At 43.0% G+C, this 21,061-nt stretch overlaps 1 protein-coding gene across 2 annotated transcripts in view; it reads right to left on the bottom strand.

The window, feature by feature from the left end:
- The window catches only part of GDAP2 (ganglioside induced differentiation associated protein 2), a 48,784-nt gene that overhangs the window by 8,001 nt on the left and 19,722 nt on the right, over nt 1-21,061 (bottom strand). For both annotated transcript variants that reach the window (XM_016160883.2, XM_016160881.2), the window contains 5 exons: nt 16,195-16,271; nt 15,332-15,408; nt 12,604-12,743; nt 10,831-10,885; nt 595-738 (listed from right to left, as the gene is read on the bottom strand). In XM_016160883.2, coding sequence (XP_016016369.2) covers nt 595-738; nt 10,831-10,885; nt 12,604-12,743; nt 15,332-15,408; nt 16,195-16,271 — 493 coding nt within the window. The remainder of the gene's footprint in view (nt 1-594; nt 739-10,830; nt 10,886-12,603; nt 12,744-15,331; nt 15,409-16,194; nt 16,272-21,061) is intronic.

Genomic DNA, 21,061 nt, shown 5'->3' with positions numbered 1-21,061 from the left:
TTTTTTTAACTACTACAGTGATAGTGTGAATAAACACGATGGAACAGAGCGAGCTTTGGTGAAGTTCGAGCGTAGCCCTTGACCAGTATTTAAGGAATAGATTCATTAAGTGCATCTATAAATAATAATACTAATATTACTGGTTGATGGTCTTAAAAACATACAAACTTACAGCAACATGAAACTTTTAGTAGAGACGACTAGGCTAGGCTACCAGGTTTACAATACTAAAAATGGACACCAATAGAGCCTTCTGGTTCTACTGATGTTAAAAAGCCATTCGACCTTAAGGAAACTAGGCAGAGATACATCTCAAGCTGGCAGAAAACTGACAAGGCAGTCAAGGACTGGATTCGGACCGACAGTACAAAAATCTCCCACTACAATGTTTACTGGGTCAAAAGCCCTATTTGAGGACTAAACATTTTTGTAAAGTTACCGTAGGAAAAGACTGCTAGATGGCACCATCGCACGTTTTAAAACGCACGAGTCGCATTAAGATGATCTTACAATGACAGGACGTGGTACTTACAAGCACCGCGCCACAGAATGGTCAGGAGACTGCACTGGGGAGGGAGGACTCGTAGCACTTACCCTGGCATCATATTCAAGGACAAAAGGAGGAAAGTCGATCTGCTCTGGGGAGATGGCGGAAAACAGCTGGTGGAGGCTGTCCACGTGGTGGATTTTGTCCTTCAGTCCTGAGACAGAAAAGGTGGTGAAAAACCATGTTGATACCTGATTGACAGAAGAGAAAATAATTTAAGCCAGTGGCCAGAGTGAGAAATGTAAACTTGACTTTGAGAATTTATACTAGATAAAAACTGTATTTTAAAATTGAAATGGATGTCAGAAAAATCTCATAATCAGTAGTGTGTTTCAAAGTGCAGGTTTTAGTTCATCGGCGAATTATGCAGTTAGCTCAGTGGATCATAAGCGACATTAAACAAAGAGGAACACGTCAGAGTAACAATTACTAAGGAATGCAGTGAGGTAGAGCTTTGCTGCGCGAAGCGTTCGCCTCCGTGAACGTCTGCGTGTTGCGTGCGCTGCGTGGTGAGGCCGGGACCCGCTGCTCAGTGCGGGAGTGTCGAAAACACCGCATGTTCGGTAGGACTGATTCCCTGGGACTCTGGAAATGGTCAGTATCTCCTAATCTCACAAACGCTTCATTTTTTCAAATGAGATTAAAAAGGAAAACTTTGCCAGAATTGGAGGCATTTATTTTCAGTTAACACTTAGCGTGCAGTCTCCTTCTCAACGCGCATCTTCTGTGGACGAGGATCTGCCTTTGCTCAGTTCCCTTTACAACACGCGATCCCGCCACAAAAGCAAGTTTGCAGAACCTGCAGGTTCCAAACTGAGGGCATTCTCGAAGCAAACGGTATTGATGTAAACTAGGTAATGGCTGGAACTTACAAAATGCTCTTCATCTACGTAAACTGGCAGTTACGGGTCGTGTTCACCGACAGCTCACACGACAGTCCTACGAGGGAGGTATGTACGACATTGCTGCTACTCCCATTTTATTCATAAACGTTTGCATTTATACATGTGGAATACGGAAGGTACAGAGCATAGGCAATCTTTATGCACGAAGAGACGCATGGTAAGATGTGCATCACGTTATAAACACATAATACATGTAACTTGTATTTACGTAAATACGGTAACTTCTGTAGGAACCCTTGGCGCTCTGGCACAGCAACGCTCCAAACGTGTAACAGGACACGCTATAAACACACCCCACGGACCGACGCCAGTCATTTTGTTAAGCTCTCCGACGCCCTATCACGTGCCTCTGTGGCTGTTCCAAACCTCTCCACTACCCCGAGGCCCTTCCAGGCCCTACGTCCTCCACGCCTGCTCGTGAGCAAAGGCAGAGCCGCCCGGAGCTAACGCCTCCGTCAGGGCCCTGTCCAAAGCCCCACTCGGCGCAGCTCCACCCCCACCGCGCTCTCCCCCTCCCAGCTCCAGACACCTTATCCTCTCGATCGAATTCATATAACCTGATGTTTAAATCTCATTTATAACACTCATTCCTTCTTCCTGATATTTCGGTTACTTACATGCATTTCTATACTTTCCCTATTGCTGGGCAGACAACCATAGAACAATAGAGTTTATAAGGTATAGAGAGTATTTGATAAAGAAAGAACAAAGGCCCATCTTATAATGATTTTTATGGCCCGGGTCACTACTGTATTTTGGCCAGACTACCAGTGACTGGTATAAGGCCTCGACCATTCACCTTACCCTGTGTGGCCTCTCCCCTACCTTCTCACCAAGCTTACTGGAGGGGGGTGGCGGGGTGCAGGGGAGGCAGTGGCCTTGCTAGAACCAAGCGAGTTAAGTTCAATCAGTCACTTAATTACATACCAAAAATCAGTTTTTTACATCATTTTCAAAAAAATACATGATGTGAAGTGCCTGATACAAACTTCTGCAAACTAGTAAGAGCTACGGAGAGACCATGGAGGTTTCAGATTCTAGAAAGAGATTGAAAAATAAGACTGTAGAGTCAGCACAGAGAAGCGCCTCGAGGATGTGCTGGCAGAGTCACCCGTGCAAGGTCACACCCACTGGTCATCGCCCGTGGCCTCGGTCGGCACGGCGCACGGCTGTCCCAGAGGCTGGGGAGGGGCGCCATGGGCCCTCCTCTAGAGCCTTACACCCTAACAGAAGAGCTGGATTATCAGGCGAGAGTGACTACTGGGGCAAAATGCATCAAATGCGACGAAGGGCCCAAGTCTGCAAGGAACCGCGCTACCTGGAAACAGGCGCAAGACGGCAGAGCCGGGAGAGGCGACGCGGCGGGGGTCCGGGCGGCCTTCCTGTGCTCTTGCTACTCGCGGCTCGTGCGGCTCCGGCGCCTGCTCCTCCACTCCTTGCCTGGCTAGCTGTCCTTCAGAACTCACACCAGAATTCACCTCACCGAGGAAGTTGACTACCCTCCGCCCAAAGCTGGACAAGGAGCCTCCTGGACGGGTTCCGTTAACACAGTGTTTATGCAGATCGTTGCATAATTAACATTCTGTTTTGGATTATCTGATTCTCTGCACAGACTGTGAACTCCCTGATGTGGGAACTGCCTCACTGAATACCATATTCATAGGGTCTAATTAATGCCCAACATAAAAACTAAGGAATTCCATATGTGTTGAAGAACTAAATAATGGAGGGATGAGTTTCTGGGCTTACTATTTAGGGATGGTCTGACATTCCTTCATGCTGCAATAAAAATAAATTGTACTTTGATCCGAGCCTCAGTTTATTCAACTATAAAACGAGTGAGTTAGACTTAAATGATCTTTTAGGTCCCTCTTAACTACCCAGTTCTACGAGATGACTCTTGAATGCGCGGCATGCATGTGGCTGGGTGGGGTGACCAAGCCGAGGAGGCGGCTGGGTCGGGGAAGGACAGGCAGCTGTCGCGGGCCCGCGGACTTTTCTCTGTTGCCTTTTCTCCCATTACCTCCCTCACATCCTTCGGGTGCCACTCAAAGCAGACAAGGAGGAAACCCAGCTGCAGGTTTTCTGTTCAGGGAGACCCGTGAGAACCAACTTCACCTTCTTCACTTTAGTTTTATGCAACCTGGCTTCTCATTTTCAGTTATTTGTGACTTAAAAATATACCTTTACTTAGGTGAAGTGCATTATTTAGTAGATAGTATTTTTGAGAAACTGAAGAAAATTAAAAAATCGAAAAAAGACCGCTGTGATATTTTGTGAAAGCTACAGATGATTTCGCCCAATTATGCACAAGTGCAAAGCCAAGAACACGGGATTGCAGAACAATATAAACCAGGAAAAGATGGTTTGCACACGTGAGCGCTCGAGTAATCCGCCAGAGCCAGAAGTGACAGTGGGTTCAACTTCGATTCATTTGCCTCCTATTAGTAAATTTCAAAGAAGAAAAAGAGTAGTGCTTTATACGAGCAGTCAATTATCACTGTGGGTGGAGTGGCCTGGAAAAGATCTGAGGACTATGGAAATCAGAACAGAACGATTCGATTATTTTATCATCCCTTGGTTTCATCTCGTTATTTTATAATTGCAAACACTCCATTCACAGTTTCTGACTTAGTATAAAATCTTGAGGGATTTCATCACCCCCATTACTGTGGTTGCTATTCTCTCAATCCTCCCTCATTTTCTTCACCCCAAAATACGACAGAGAGGTGACATGAGGGCTTTCGCCCGCGGACCTGGCCCGCAGCCTCTGCTCGCCCTGCCTGCCGCTCGCACTGCCTCTACTCGAAGCCACTCCGCTGGTGTGACGACCAAGCCTCGCGACTCGAACACTGACGTTTCTGGTAATTTCCATCAACTGATGTCACATGAAGGAGAGTTATTTATTGACTGTGTAGTGTGGGGGAGGAAGGGTTAAAAAGTCAGATTTCAGTAAACAGTGGCTACGTATTTTCATAAGTCTAGTAAGTCTGGATTTGTGACAGAAGTAAAATAGATTTTTTTCCCATTAAAAATTATGAATTATGAAAGTGTTCAAACATTCACTAAAGTTGCAAGAGTTCGACAGGGAGTGCTGGTCGCACCACCGCACGGTCACTAACACTTTCTTTATCACGTACCTATCCACACCTCTGCCCGCCTGTTAATCCATCCCACTTTTCTGTTGCATTTCAAAGTAAACTTCGCACATCAGTAAACTTTCCCCAAATACAGCTTTCATATCTTTAAAGGGAGTTCAATATTCGTTCAGTTTCTCTGCTGTAAAATTTACACTCGATGAAATGCAGATTTGGAGGGTGCATCTGCTGTTCAGACAAATGCACATGCTGAGTGAGCAAAACTCCTATCGAGATACAAAACGTTTTCATCACCCCAGAAAATTCTTCGTGCCCCTCTCCCCAGAGGCAAATACCGTTTTGATTTTTTTTCTACCATAGATTAGTTTTGCCTGCTCTAGATCTCATATAAATGGAACCACACAATGCCTCTTTTATGTCAGGCTTCTTTTACTCAGCATGTTCGAGATTCTTTCAGGCTGTTGTGTGTATCAGTAGTGATATTCTCTTTCATTGCCAAGAAATATTCCATTACGAGAATATGCCAGAGTTTAATTATTTATAATCCTATTTGATGGGACACCTGGGCTGTTGGAAACTAAAGCTGGATGAACATTCTTGCAGAAGTCTTTTTTATATGCATGTTTTCATTTCACTCGATAAATACCTAGCAGTGGAACTGCTGGGTCACAGGCTAGGTGTAGATTTAGTTTGTAGGAAACTTTTTCAAAGTGGCTGCACAATTTCTCATTCTCATGTACGATGTAGGAGAATTCCAGTCGCTCCACATCATCGGCAATTTTGGTACAGGTCTTTTAAACTTTAGCCACTCTGGTGGCAGTATAGTGGTATCTCCCTACATTGTTTTTTAAAAGCTATTAAGATATAACTGACATACAGCAAACTGCACATATTTAAAGTAAAGTTTGTTAAGCTGCGACATACGTATATACACATGAAACCATCATCACAATCAAGGAATGGACATAGCCACCACTCCCCGAGGTTCCCAGCGTCCTTTATAACTAACTCCTCCTCCCGCCCCTCCTCTCTGCCCACAGGTAGTCGCGGCTCTGTTTTCTGTAATTATACACTGGTCTGTATTCCCCAGAATTTTACATGAATGCAATCATACAATATGCGAACTTTGTCTGTCTGGCTTCCTTTACTCAATTATTTTGAGATTCATCCATGTTGTTGCAAAGATTAATAGTTCATTCTTTTTTAATGCTAGCAGTATTCTAGTGTATTGCTATCCCATAGTTTGGTTATCAATTCTCCCCGTGATGGGGATATGGGTTGTTTCTGGTTTCTGGCTATCACAAAGGTTCTATGAGCATTTGCGTGCAGGTCTTTGTATGGATGTTTCCATTTGTCCTGGGTAAATACCTAGGATTAGAATGGTTGCACCACTGGGTAGTAGGTATTATGTTTGACTCTTTAAATAAACTGCCAAATTGTGTTCCAAAGTTATTCTTATCCACACTGTATGACAGTTTTAACTCCTCCATACTCTCGCCAATATTTGGTATGGTTAGTCTTTTAAATTTTAGCCATTCTAATAGGAATATAATGATATCTTATTTTGGTTTAATTTCTACTTTCCTAATGAGTAATTATGTTGAACATCTTTTTATGTTATTTGCCATTTGTATATCTTCTTTAAGTGTCTGTATAAATCTTTTGCCCATTTCTAAATTGAGTTACTTCCTTATTATTGAGATTTCTTTACATTTTCTAAAGATAAGTCTTTTACAAGATAAATCCTTCATAGAAATTTTTCCGTTGGGCTATAGCTTATCTTTTCATTCTTCAAATGATCTTTAAAAGGGCAGAATTTTTTAATTTTAAAGTCCACTTTCCTTTATGGATCACGCTTTTGGTACCATATTTAACAAACCTTTCCCTTAACTCAAGGTCACAAAGCTTTCTCCTCTATATTTTCTTCTGTACGTTTAACAATCTTGAGTTTTATATTTACATCTTTGATCCATTTTCACTTAACTTTTGTATATGATGCAAAATATGAATCAAAGTTAATTTTTTTTTTGCATACAGATATCCAAATGTTCCAGTATTGTCAGATTACTCTTTTTCCACTGATCTGATTTTGCACTTTCATCAAAAATCAAATATCCTTATACATGAGTCTATTTCTGGATTCTTTATTTTGCTCCATTGACCTATTTGTCTATCTTTATGCCAACACCGCACTGTCGTGAGTACCGTAGCTTTAGAATAAGCTTTGAAAACGGGTGGTGTTGGTTCTCCAACTTCGTTTTCTTCTCCAAAGTTGTTTTGGCGATTTTAGATGCTTTGCGTTTTGATAGGTACATTTCTACAAAAAAGCTTGCTGAAATTTGGTGGGGATTGAATTAAACCTACAGATTTAGTTAAGAATTGGCAATTTAACGATATTGAGTCTCCTAAGCCACAAACATAGCATATGTCTTCATTTATTTAGGTCTTTTATTTGTCTCCTCAATGTTTTGCAGTATACATAACTTGTACAGTGTACAAGTCTTCCATGCCTTTTGTTATATTTATCCCTAAGTACTTCTGTGATACCAGTATAAGTGATATTGCCTTTTAAATTTCAATTTGTTCGTTGATAAAATATATAATTAATATTTGAATACTGACCTTAAACCCTGAACCTTACTCATTAGTTCTAGTAGCTTTTCTGAGGATACCAAGTTTTCTATATAGATGATTGCGTCATCGGTGAATAAGGACAGTTTTACTCATTCCTTTCTAAATCGAGATGCATACTGTTTCTTTTTCTTGACATATTACATTGGCTAGAACGCCCAGGACAATACTGAGTAGGAGTGGGAAGAGCAGACATTATTACAAAGACATACTGAAGACCAAGCCAGTCCTTCTATTTGTCTCCATTAAAGAAGAAATTTCAGTAGCTACTAGATGAACGAAGAACAAATGATACTGAGATTTCAGGAAATTGTCAAGCACCACTTCCTTAAGTGCTATAAAAGAAAAAATTAACCACCTGCTGAGCATAACAAAATAGTGGGAAAGTTAATAACATACACATTAACTAACATAATAGCTGATTCGATCATGTAATCAGAACTCAACTGAACAATGAATATGAAAAGCCCTTCATTTAACTGACTACTCATAAACTTTTTTTCTCAGCCTGGCCAAGCAATGCTCCCATAAGCATTTAATTAGCACTTGTTGGGCTGTTCTAATCCTGGGGGACCAAAAGAAAATTTGTAATTTTTAAAATAATTACTTTAAATACTTCATACAAATTTTAAAGATGGTATTTGGATGAGAAACTTAATAACAATTCTGTAAACAATGAGAAATCCCAAAGTGGAAAACAGTCTCTCACTGACGGCTTCACTCATCTCTTAATTAATTAGCAGATATAATGAGGACTTTCCACTACTTATCGTACTCCGTTCCTTCACAGTGCTTCAAAATAACGACTGCTTCGCCCGTCTTTGATGCTGTTCCCATCCGCTGGCTCCCACGCCATTAGTACAGCTTGGTTTTCCTGCTGAGGTTTAGATCACTTCTTGATTTCCTTCCTGGATGCCAGGGCTCTGTCTTTAGCTGTCCTCTCTGCTCTAACTCTCTCTGTGATTTTATTCAACGACACATTTAAAGAGTGAAAGCTCTGTTTACTTGAGGGTGACTCTCAAATTTATGTCTCGATCCATGAGCCCCGCATCTGATGACACCGGGGACGGAGGACAGTCCTTTCTCTCACTCCTACTCATCTAATAAATCATCAACTCCTGGGTTTTTATGCCCGAATAAGTCATCTTTTCTCCAAACCCCATTGATAAACTAAGACTTTTTTTTTCGTCCTAAGACCAGTCTTGACAAGCTTTCGCAAAGGACCCTATAGTGAATACCTGAGGCTTCTTATATTAACATTGTAAGAAAAATCCACTAGGACGGCCCGGAGGCACATGGAACAGTGCCACACTAACGGGAGGGCAACATGAATATCGACTATGAGGTTGCGTGTCCTTCCGGGTAAAAGCTGATGGGGGATGATCTACAGAGGGCGCAGTGGGACTGAAGGTGCGGCATGCACCCCGACGGCAGCAAGCGCACGGACTCAATGCAATCTGGTGAGAGGGGCGGTCGGGAAAGTACCCGAGGATGCTTTCTGGTTTCTGGCTTCGCGACCTGGGTAGGCAGTGGTCCCATGTACTGAGATACGGAATACGAAACGCGGTTTGGGAGCGAGTGAGACAGGAGGACGCGAGCAGCCTCATTTTTAAAATGCTGACCCGCAGGGGCAAGACGGCTAGGTGATGATATCCAATCAGCAGCTGAACACACAGGTCTAACTAAGTACAGGACCGATGACGACGACGGCTAACGTTACTGAGTGCCCAATATGTGCCAGGTAATGTTTTAAGCATTTTACATGTATAAACTAACTGCATCCTTCCAACAACACTACCAGGGTAGGTACTATCATCATTCCCATTTTACAGAAGATGAAATTAAAGCACAGAGAGGTTACAGAACTTGCCTGAGATGATAAGCTGGTAACTGGTAGAGCTGGGATTAGAAGCCATAGTCCCTGAGTCTTAACCCCTGCTTTGAAACAGCAGGCTTCACCGCCTCCCAGATACGTGTTTGGGAATTGCATGCTGAAGACACAGGAATGCAAAAAGGCACAGAAGGAAAGATGGGGGCAGAGGACCCGGGAACACTGACACTCTGAGAACGAGTACGGAGAGAGGAGACGGCAAAGGAGGCTGAGGACGAGTGGCTGGACGTAGGGGGAAAACTAGGCAAGGTTAAGTCTCGAAGAAGCCAAGACGAGGCGTTTTGAGGAAGAGGTGGTCGGCTGCGCTTGAGACTATCGGGAAACAGTAAGGTAAAGACAGAAAAGTGTCTGCGGCCTTTAGTAACAGAGGTGACCGGTAATTCGGGGGCGAGCAGCAGCTCCGGTTGCCAACGAGGGATGTGAACCAGGTTGGCGTCGTTTAAAGTGTGTGAAAAAGCAGAGATGGCGCGCGCAGAACACGGATCGACCACACGAACTCATTCTGGTTGTGCAGGGGAGCGAGGCGAGCGGAGGCTTCGGCGTGTTTAAACTAGAGTCAGACCTCGGAGAACGGGAGAGGATAACTGGTGGGGAGAGGTTCCCGAGGAAATGCGAACACACTGCGCCGTGACGGATAAGCCCCGAGGTGCCAGATTTTGCTACGTGTTAGCTGCTTACCTGGAAGAGTTATTTAACTCTCTAAGCTCCAATTTCCATGCCTATAAAGTAGGAACGCTACCGCATCTACTTCATGGGTTTATCATGAGACTTAAAGGATGATGCACAGGAAGGCCTGGCCCCGAGCGAGGGCTTCGAAAGCATCGGCTGCTGTTACTACTGTGGATCCAGAGCCCAGGCAGAGGGACTGGGGTGCTTACTGGCGTGTTCTGTGTTCTCGGTTAAGAACGAGGCAAGGCCAGATGTCGGAGTGAGGAGCTGCGGGCAGGACAGGGCTCGAGGAGCGCAGACGGCCACGCTGGGTGGGCCACCGTCAGGTGAAACGTCATGCGAGCCCCGGAGCCCCGGGAGCCTGCTGAGCAGCCCCACCTCACACGGCTCTGGGCGCAGCGCCCCGCACGCAGGGCGCTGAGGAAGCAGGGTGGTGGACGAGTGCGGCGGGAGTGAGGGAGGGCGCACGGAGGACTGACAAGAGCAATGGGACGCGGGTTTTCGGCTGGACGGGGAGGGAAACGAGGACAAAAAAGATGACATTTTTAGAAAAGTAAAAGAACCAAAGATGTCTTGAAGTCAGGATGTAGGATTAGACATCGGGGATATGACCTTGAGCGAGACAGCCGTATTCCGGCCTTCCCGGGTCTTGCGGGCTAACGTACACAGCAGAAATGCAACAACTAATTTGAATTACAAACATGACAGGAGACTATCAGATCTCAGGGGGTGCAGTGCGGGAGTACCTACTAGCTGCGGGACTGGCCAGGGAAGGCGTTCTACTGAAAGTAACTGCCGAGCTGAGCTCTGAAGGAGGAACGGGAGCCGGCCACGAGCGGAGGCGGGAAGGGGCACTCTGCAGCGGCACCGTGACCCGAGCACGGGGAGGCGGAGGGCCCGTGAGGGCTGCGCGGACGCCGGAGTGACATGCGGCCCAAACGCGAGGGTCGCAACTCGCCGTCACTTAAAAAGGAAGGGTGAACAAAGAAAGCAGTTCGCGTGGCAAGAGCAGATGTTGAAATCCATCTTAACATGCTGGCATGCTGTGTGCTTAAACTCAAGATTTAGCGAAAAAGAAAAATACTGTACCTTGGAACGAAATGTTGGATGAACAAAATAAACAGCCTTCAAATTCCTCTTGTACCTGATTCAAAATAAAAAAAAAATAAAGGATCAGTATAAGCCATGCTTAAAACCAATCACCATGATGGAAAATTAACTCTTTACTTGAGTATTTGCAGGAAAAAAAATAATTTTTTAAGCACCTCTAGCTTACATACTAAATTTTAGGTAAGATGCCAAAAAACAATTCAGAGACCAATGCATTATTTAAAGTATCTATTTTATAGGAGATATTTTCTTGGGTGTAATAGAGCCATCGGCAGATAGGACAAAGTAAAATCATATTTTACAAACAAATTTATTGTGTGCCCTTTTTTTTCCCATGGTGCTAGAATCTCTGGGATCAGGTTATGAACTAAAAAACAGTACAACCACTTACACTATAGCAAAATTTAGAAACTAAACTTTTCAACAGTCATATTACAACAACAAATATAGGGAGTTTACTGTGTCCCACAAATTGTATGCACAAAGGCTTTACATACTTAACTTTCAAAACAATCCACTGAGCCGAGAGCTAGTATTATGCCTGTTCTAAGCTTCCGAAAGTCACCCAACCAACAAGTGGCAGAGCCAGAGACTGAACCTAGGCCGCATGGCTCCAGAACCGCGCTCTATGCACTACTCTATGTAGCCTTCCCCGGCAGGCCTGAAATTATTTCAACAGCCTATTATTAATCATCACTGGGCCACAGAAAGGCTAATTGCAGAGGACTTCAGAGAAACAGTATCAATTCTCCCTTTCACCGCTGAGGCCTGTTCGCGGGAAAGAGCTGGTTAGTGGCAGAGGCAGAATCAGTGGAGTGAGGCGTCCTTACACGACCACACGCAGAGCGAGTGACAAAGGTGTGCGCTCGGTGCTGAGAGCGTTCACGTTCCTAATCAGGGTGAGGTCTGATGGGAGGAGCGAGGCACCTGCAAATTCACCCTTGTTTGCCTCCTCTGTACACTAACCGTAACGTGGAATTTTCAGTGCCAGCAGCAGAGCAGGCACCGGGAGGGTGGAGGGCTGTTTTTACTTAGGAAATCTATCAAGGAGAAAAAAATGTAAAGCAGAACATTTTATCTTTGCTGCAGTGGGGTATCTATACGTTCTGGTTAAAATTCCCATTATCACTTCAAGGGAATATGGTTTAATGAAAATAATTTCCTGGCTCCAAGTCAGTAGCCCAGGTTCAAGTCCGAATTCTGCATTACTGCTCTGAGACCCTGGGCAACACACTCTGCCTTTCGGAATGTCTGTGTTTCCCCATCTTTCAAATGTAGATAATATCTACATTTATCCATCTACAGGTGGGACAAAGTAAATTCATATTTAACTTGAATTCATAAAATTCAAAATTTAAACAAATTTCCTGTGCTTTTTTAATATAGTGCTACAATCTCTGGGATCAGATGATGAATAAACAAACTTATGGGTCACTAGATCAAATGAAATAATGTTTATAAATGTATTTTGACAAGTGTAACACAGCTTATCAATGAAAGATAGTACTTTTGTTATTTTATAAATGAAGATTGGTAATGACCCCTGAACCTTTTTCGAGGTATTTAAAAGCAGGCGAAAGTTTACATATGAATTTAAAGGTGATAAAATGAAGTTAAGGAGGTCCTCCTAGTATTGAAACATCTAATCTAGGAATGATAAAAATCTTTGTTACATGGAATATGCTTTCACAGAATATACAGCAATGTTTGCTACTGCTTCACATTAAGAGATAATTTGCAAAAATAACTAACTTGACATCCACCACGTCGTAGAGCTTCTTCAGGAAGTCAGAGTCCAGGTGATTGTATTCGCTGGTCAGTGTGTGAAAATACACTAACACATACTCCTTCACAGCGATGTGGTCCATCACGTGGATGAAATATAAGAGAGCCTAGAAGAAAGAGGAGTCAAGGGAAAGATCATTTTGCTCAGTAGTCTACTTCACGGAGGCCGAGAGACAGGAAAAGCCCAAATGACTCATCTAATCTATGCCCCAGCCACCGCAGACGACACCAGACTGGTGAGTGCCAATTCCCTCTGAAAAGAGCTTCAGGAGAGCGAAGCGTGCCAGGTGTAGTGATTCTCATGGGGCTGCAGTACAGCCCCTTTTTAGTCTTGTTCTAAGCGACAGAGGAGAACGATCAGTCTCTATCCTCTCAAAGAGCTCTTCATATGCTCGAAAGAGTCCTTCGGTCAAATGCCAGGTTCTCTCTCTACAACAGTGCTATCGAAATCATCATCAGAAGAATGTCTAGATGTTAAGCATGCTTTCAGCTTTTGCTTGAATTCAACGAGAAGTCTTTGCGGTCTCTACTGAGATGCAGATTCATGGCTCACGTAACCAAGAATTACTGCACAAGGACGCAGTAAGAACGGCTCATGGGGTCGCCGCGAGGGCTCATTTTCTTGGCATCTGTGATGCTGATCTGAACCAGGAAAATGAGAACAGGTTTGGCCGGCAGGTGGCAATGGGCTGGGCGGCATTTCTGGGAAACCTGTGCAAGACTCAAATTCAGTGCGGCCCAGTTTAGTTCGCGACATTCCAGTAAGAAGTATGGAATGTAAGGGAAACGCAAAGCAGATTCGCAGTCGGGCAGGGCCCATTTGGCCCTGTGGTGTGGCTGAACCATCAGGGGAAGCAGCTGCCACAGAGGCCAGTTCCCAGCCCTCCCTGGGGAGTCCTTGGCAATAACGTGACGGAATCGCGACGGACTCAGATCCAACCGTGACCAGAGCAGACGGGAGGGCATGAAGGAAACACAGCATCTTTCCAGTCGTTACTTGGCTTGACCTCACCACGCACCTCGTTGTTTTATATGAAATGAGACCTCACGAGCACGCAGACGCCGTGCAAGTGCACGCTGAAGTCAGACGTGGGGAGTTGTTTTTGGTCTCACACTCGTTATTAATGGGGAAGATGAATGTCATAGTGATTACTGGTACACAAAACGGATGACCACAAACAGAAACTTACTAATCGTATCATTGGCTTTACGTATGTGAGATATGTATGTATCTTCTTTTGTGTATTATTATATTACTTTATATTTTATTATTATTTTTGCTCTTACCAGATTGATTCTAGTCCTTTCTAACCACTCTCTTCCCCACCCTCAGGGCAGTTAAGACACCCATTTTTAGCTTCACACTCCCCATCTTTAATTTAAATTTTTTTTGTTATAAAAAAGTATAGCCACATGACAGAGAAAGGGAAAAAACAAATTCTTCCCCAAACCACGAAATCCATTTTGGGTCATTTACTTCCAGTTTTTAATCTTTAATGTTTTTTAAAAAGAGTCCATATATATACAATTTAATGTATCAGTTTTTATCCTATTGCTATTATAAACATTTCTCTATGGTATTTGGCTCTATAGCCAGAATTTTAAAGGGTCACAGAACATTCCATTTGCTGATGAACCATACTTAACCTGTTAGGAATGTTAAGTTAAAATTTCGTGCTACAAATCGGCCTGTGAGTCACTTGCTGGGTCCAGTGCTTCCGCAATTTTTTTTACCCCAACACCAGTGACCAGGAGCCTAAGGGCTTAGCCAGAGGCATTTATCTGTTTTCGCACAACTGTAATATCTTAAAATTGTGCATAATTTTTATGTTTTTTAAGTACACTTTTTTTTTTTTTTTACTATGGTTAAGAATTACATATTAAAGTGATTCTCCTCCTTTGCAATTGGTTTCTAATAAAACTGATGTTTTAAGAAGATCTATATATTTATCCTGTGAACTCAAACTGTGAATTCATGTGTCCTGTGCCTGAGTTTTCCTATTTGGGACATTTCAGGGCCATTGGCCACTTCTATACTTTGAATCACTTCCTTAGTACAAATTCTTACGGAAGGAATTAATGGGTCCATGGGTGTGAGCACTTCTACAGTTTCAATTTATCTTTGATCACAATCATCTATGAGTCCTCGTTAACTCTGAAGGTGAAAAGGGGTATCCCACTTTCATTCACTTTCTTTGGACTACTAACCAGGTCGAACATTTTTTATTTTCATTTACCAGTAATACCATTTCTTCCTTTTTGAATCATCTATTTCAGTCCTTTGCCTCCAAACGAAGAGATTATGAAATTATGACATCTTGGGTCAACTACATCTCCGGTTTCTTCTCCTCAGAGAGATACACAATTTTTCTTATTGCAAGAAAGGCAGAATTTGATGTATAATTATGATACAGAATGATCCCAACCAAAGTTTTCCCAGTTACATCCACCCGCAGCAGAGCAGCCGCCTTTCTGATCGCATAGTGGCATTCCGGTGTTTTTGTTTCTTCTGCACAGCAGGGCCAAAGCTGTAACTTGCCACAATGCCACGTGCAGACTCGCAGAATCAGGGCTGCCACTCTGCCAAAGACACGCGGTTCTGTGTCATCTCGGATCCTCAGGCCTGACTCCAAATTCACAGCCTATCTATTTTAGAATCAACGGTTTCGTAAAACAGCGCCTTTTCGTGGCTTACCTTGTCCATGTCTATTAGCGTCACGGGAATGTTTCTTCCAACTACCACCATCACCGTGCGGCCACAGTGGTCGACACCTACAGAAAGGAAATGCAGTCAGCATCCAGACACTTCGTCCCCAAAGTGTTACAGTCCTGGGCTCTGACCTTATTAAAATACTCTACACAAATGTAAAAGATTGAGAACCAGAAACATAATTTTTTCAGATTTCACCGTCAGATTTCTTTCACTGTGTGGAAAACAGTACTTTTTTTTTGTTTTTTTTTAAAGCTTTACGAGGTTTTGATGACTGCTCTTCCTTTAAGATAAGGCCTCTGACAGGTTTTAAAACAGGGGCAGTCAAAGGTACGGTTGCAGGGCAAAGATCTGTCTATAAATAGCTTTTTGTTTAAGCTCACTACAACTTTTAATGACACGAGTGATCCAGGAACAACTAAATGGAACCAAATCTAAAAATTAACAAGAGCTGTCTGAAAAAGAAATATGAGAGAGACGGAGGAGGAATCTGAGAACTTTCACTGCTTCCATTTTATATGTACACAGGGTTTGAATTTGGTATAGCAAGTGTACGGTACTTTTAAAAGCGGGGGAAAAAAAAAGAAAGATCACAAAAAGAACAATAAGAAGTGAAGATGGCTGATGTACAATGGTAAGTTAAAAATTTTATAGGTTGAGATGTTATTTTGAAGTTCTTGATAATGAGCAAAAACTATCGTCATTAGTGCAAAAACTACCTTCGTTAGGTCAAAAACATCTTATTCATGGATGAAATGGATGAAATCAGAGAAAAATGAACTCTCTAATAGCATCCTAGCTAGGGCCCTTAATTACTAAAAGAATAATTATCATATCCTCGAGCTCACCTGTTTGGTATAAGGCTTTTAGAGAAGCAATGTCAGAGAGATCCTCAGATCTTGCTTGACATAACCAACGATTATAACTAGAGAAAGAGAAGATACAGTAATTATAATAAGCCCTTGCAAATTAAACTTCCAAATGGGATCTGTTTCCAGCTTTCCCTGTTCCTAAAGAATATTTTTATTATGAGGAAGGAATTAAAAGAGGCCATTGCACTATGCAGGCAGAATCTCTACTACGTGTTACTGATAAAAACTAATATGAGGCAATTTCTTCCAGTTAATTATCATCCACCTGCACAACCAAAGGTTGAATGATTAAGAAAACGTAAGCTAAATTAATCTTACAAGAACAATAACTAACTCATTTGTGTACAACCAATAACCCAGGGGAAATGCTGGCTTTGAATTAATTAGCTGTTCCTGACCTCGCCTCATGCAAACTGTCTCGCACTGGACATGGTTAATCAAGACCCTTGCTATGTACTGTATTTAACTCATATAATAACTAGTTTAACAGTCTCCCTCTCCAAGGCCCTAAGTTCCACGAGGGTTGGAGTTGTATCTGTCCTGCATGTCGCTTTATTACGTTTCTAGCACAACACCTGGGCACATTAGTAAGAGCTCAATAAATATTTAATATTCAATGAGATAAAGTTTTTACTGTGAGAAATGACATTAAGAATTACAGACAACTGGAACTTAAGCCAACCAAGAAACCCTTGAAAAAGAAAAAAGGTTACTATAAAATCATTTTAACAGTTTTAAAAGCTATTATCTTTGAAAAAAATAGACTGCTTCCTAATTTTTGTAAGTAAGCCAACTTCTATATTATGATATACCCAAATTAGTGTCACAACTGCACGGCGTACCTGGAAATATTAAGAGACAGGCAGTATGCATATTTTTAAAAGAATCACGCGCAGAGCTACCGACGGGGCGGACTGTGGCGACCCTACGAAAGGGACAGTCGAACAGCCACGCCGTGTGCCCTTCGGGGTCGTCTCCGGCGGAGGAGCTGCAGGCTCTCCAAAAGACGTTGCTAACTCAAGACCTACTTACTCCTCAGAAAAACTGATCATTTGCTCCACCTGATCAACTAACGCGACCAACAGAAACAAGACTTTTTAATGTTAAGTAAAAGCTTGATTTAAAAAGTCTGGGAGAAACGCATTTTAAAAAGAACCACCTGCAATCTTAAACATTTAGCATGTGTCAAGTACGCAAACAGGTGGCGTACGGCTCAGTTACATCATAAACTCCTAAACAATGTCATCAAGTTTCAAACTTTTTGGTCTCTCCACACTTTCGTTATATCCACCAACATTTAACGTATCAGAAATAAAAAAAAAATTAAAAAATAATTATTAATTTAAAACCAGTAAAAACCTATCATGTAAACATAAATAAGTTTTCATTGAAAAAAGCTATATTTAGGGAGAAGAGTTATAATCTATTCCTGCAAATCTCTTTAATTTTACTGGACTCTCCAATCTGTTTCTGCATTTAATCTACTGCAAGGTCACACATTAAGCTGCCTCTGGAAATTCCAATGAACACTGGAAGAATGAGAATGAGAAGGACAAGTAAGCTTCGGCGTCATCACAAGACCAGTTCTGGTGTCCCGGGCCCCCTGGACGGGTCCCAGGTTCCCCGGGCCGTGCTTCTGAGCTGCTGTCATTACTCTGAAGTGCTCCGCAATGCAGATGGGAGACGAGACCTTTAACCGTCACAGACGCTGGGCACATAGCGAGACGTCTGATTCCAGCATAGCTATCACTAAGGGGACCGAGTGGCCGCAGTACCAGACTTTGTTTCTTGGTTCAGGCTTTGAAGTGTGGCTCACTCGTGAATTTACAGAAAAGAGGGATTACCTTATTTACCTCTATTTCGACATCTAGAATATCAGGGTGTACAGAGTAAATACCCAATGCTTCCTGAAGTGAATGGAAACTGATGACTGCGTAACGAAGGTGAACCTCCAGATCAAGGTCCTCTGCCAGATGGACAGCGCTTCACGCGCTGTTTTTACATTCCTTCCCAGAACCTGCTCTTACGCTGACGCCTTTCCGGAAAGCACGAACTCAGTGAATACAGACTCATTTTAACACTGGCTCGAACTCACTAAAAAACCACGGAAAGACAGTATCCGGTCCAAACGCAAGCCTAAGAAATTCCAGAATATCTGCGCCACTCATATTGAAATGCAGAAGGTACGCGGGGGCTCTATGTGCGCAGGTGTGTGTTGGAGCCGAGAGGGGAGAGAGGTCGACTGACGGGAAACGTGCTAAGGACACAGAGCTTTGTATTCTCCCAACATCCCCGCGGCTGGTTTGTGTGAGCGGGGGACGGTGGTGGCAGGGAAGGGGCACAGGCTGCAGTGGCCACTTTGAAGGCTCGTCCTCAAAGGGCTGCGACTCAGGGAAAGCCACTCCTGGGGACCGGTTTACCTCTGTAAGGTAAAAAGCTCAGACTGGATAAGTGATTTAGGGCACAAAAGAATCGCCTGAGAACCTCGAGAGGGAGTATTCCTGAGCCCGTCCCTCGGAGGCCCGGATTCAGGGGGTGTGGCGTGGGGCCTGCGCCCTCTGGCAGGCCACGCTGGCGACCCTGCTGCTCACAGACTGTGGACGCCACTTCGGAGAACGGCATGGGACGACTCCCGACGTCCCTGTCAGCCAGGAAGTACTGGTGAGAGACCTCAGACCGGTGGCCCCCGACGTGGGGAACTCGGCCCCGACACTTTTTCAGGGGGTTTGCAAGGTGAAAACTATTTTTCTAATAAGACCGAACCCTCCTCTGCCTTGTTCCCCGTGTTGCCATCTGCGCCGACGGCCGGAAGGCACCGTCGGGCGACACGGCTGGTGCCTCGGCGGGCTCGAGGCGGAGGCGCCAGGACGTGTCAGCTGGCGCTGCGTTCTTCGCTGCCAAAGCGAAAAAAAAAAAAAAAAAGCCACTTTCATTTAAGCATGTCTTTGATGAGGAACTAAAAATTATTAATTTTATTAAATCAACCCTCGAGAACACATCTGTTTAATATTAATGTGTCACAAAATGGGAAAAACACATAAAGCACTTCTGCATACTGAAATATGAGGTTGTCTTGAAGAAAAGCACTGTGTGCTGGTCTCGCAAGCTGAACATAGTTGCTTTTTTTCACGGAACACCGTATTTCTTCAAGTAATGACTGGCAGACAAACTCTGATTATTCAACATGAATAGTTGGCAAAATGAATAAAGTGACTCTGTCGTTTCAAGAAAAACAACCAACAGTTTTTATAGTCAGTGATAAAACTTGAGCTTTAAAAAATATATATATAATTTAGGGAAATTTGTATCCGTTACCAGAAGCTTACAGTTCCTAACACTTAAGTACTTTCCTGATAATATCAGTGGTGATATTAACACATATAATCTTTTGATATTGTATAGTAAAATGTGTCAATATTCGGAAGATCTGAATAATTCAGTGAATCTTTTTCAAAATGCCAATGGATCATTATAAATTTATGCTCTAAGTTCCTACTATAAAATCAATTCGAAGTGCCCAAGAGAACAACACGTTTTAATATTACAGAATACAAAGATTCATAGATATGGTCTGAGATTCCACATTACAACTAAACATTAAAAAAAAGACCATTTATCAAGTTATGGAGCAATATCAAAGAATAATATCTCCAATTATTTGCAAAGGCTATTAAAATACTCCTCCCTTTTCCAATTATACATCTGAGGTTGGATTTTCTTTTTATATTTCACCCAAAATGACTTATTGAAATAGTTTGAAAGCTGATGAGAATCCAGCTGCTTTCCACTAAGCCAAATCCTAAAAGATTTGCAAAAATGTAAAACAGTGCCATTCTTGAAATAAAAAAAAAGTTATGCTTCATAAAAACATGACAGGTTATTTTTTAAATGACTTAATAAGAAATTTCTCACACAGATATACATGCTGGCAGGTATAATTCGTTTAAACAAAAGCTCTTTGCGGTCCTCCGCAATTCTAAGAATGCAAAGGTGACCCGAGAGTTTGCCCCAGGCCAGATGAAGTGCCCAAATCTAGTAGTGTATGACTTGAGATGTGAAAAGTTTCAAAACCTACATAGATGCCAAAGTCCTAGTTGCATGAGGGACAGGCCAGTCAGTGGACATAAAGAAAATCGTTTGCCTGAGGATCCTCACACTTGGCCCAGTTCAGAAACCACTGAGAGTATCAGGATTGTGACAGCTTTCGGAAAAACTGTTTACTTGGCGCCCCCTAGTGGACTGCTTTGCTTTTTCTTTTTAAAAATAAAATCAAAATTAAGTTAAGACCAGGCTCAGGAGGCACGAAACTGTATCTGTACGGGACTCCAAGGGTCATCTAATCCAGCCTCTGCTTACCACCGCATGTGATTACAACGCGGTGTGATAAAAGCTACGCTAGGCTTTGGTTAAGCACAGAGCGGGGAGAAAAGCAAGGAGGAGGAGCCGTCTATTCCAGACCTCGCCACCTCTTCTGACTTATCTCCAGGGAGGCGAGTTTCCGGAGGCCATCGCTTCTCAGCCGAAACCTGGAGGATGGGCAGGAATTGCAGGATGGCAAGTACCGAAGCTCAAAGGTAAAGCAGACCACGATTTGCTCAGTACTGAAGAAGAGACAGAGGGACCAATTTTAAGAGTCACTAAAGTACCAGGTGCTGTGCTCAGCTCACGACATCATTATTTAAAGTTCACATCAACCCTATGAGATGTTACCCCCTTAACCAACCCTGTCAGGTAATGGACGAGTTTATGATTTTTTTCTTTCCTTTAAAAGTTTTTGAAAAGCACCTAATTTTCCAAGGGCTGATAATCCTTGGAAAAGCTTCCCCAGAAGTACAAAAGCTGC

The sequence above is a fragment of the Rousettus aegyptiacus genome, unplaced genomic scaffold, assembly GCF_014176215.1.
Source record: "Rousettus aegyptiacus isolate mRouAeg1 unplaced genomic scaffold, mRouAeg1.p scaffold_m13_p_17, whole genome shotgun sequence".
NCBI lineage: Eukaryota > Metazoa > Chordata > Mammalia > Chiroptera > Pteropodidae > Rousettus > Rousettus aegyptiacus.
Note: the sequence above shows the minus strand (reverse complement) of the source record. Positions and strands in the feature narration are given on the sequence as shown.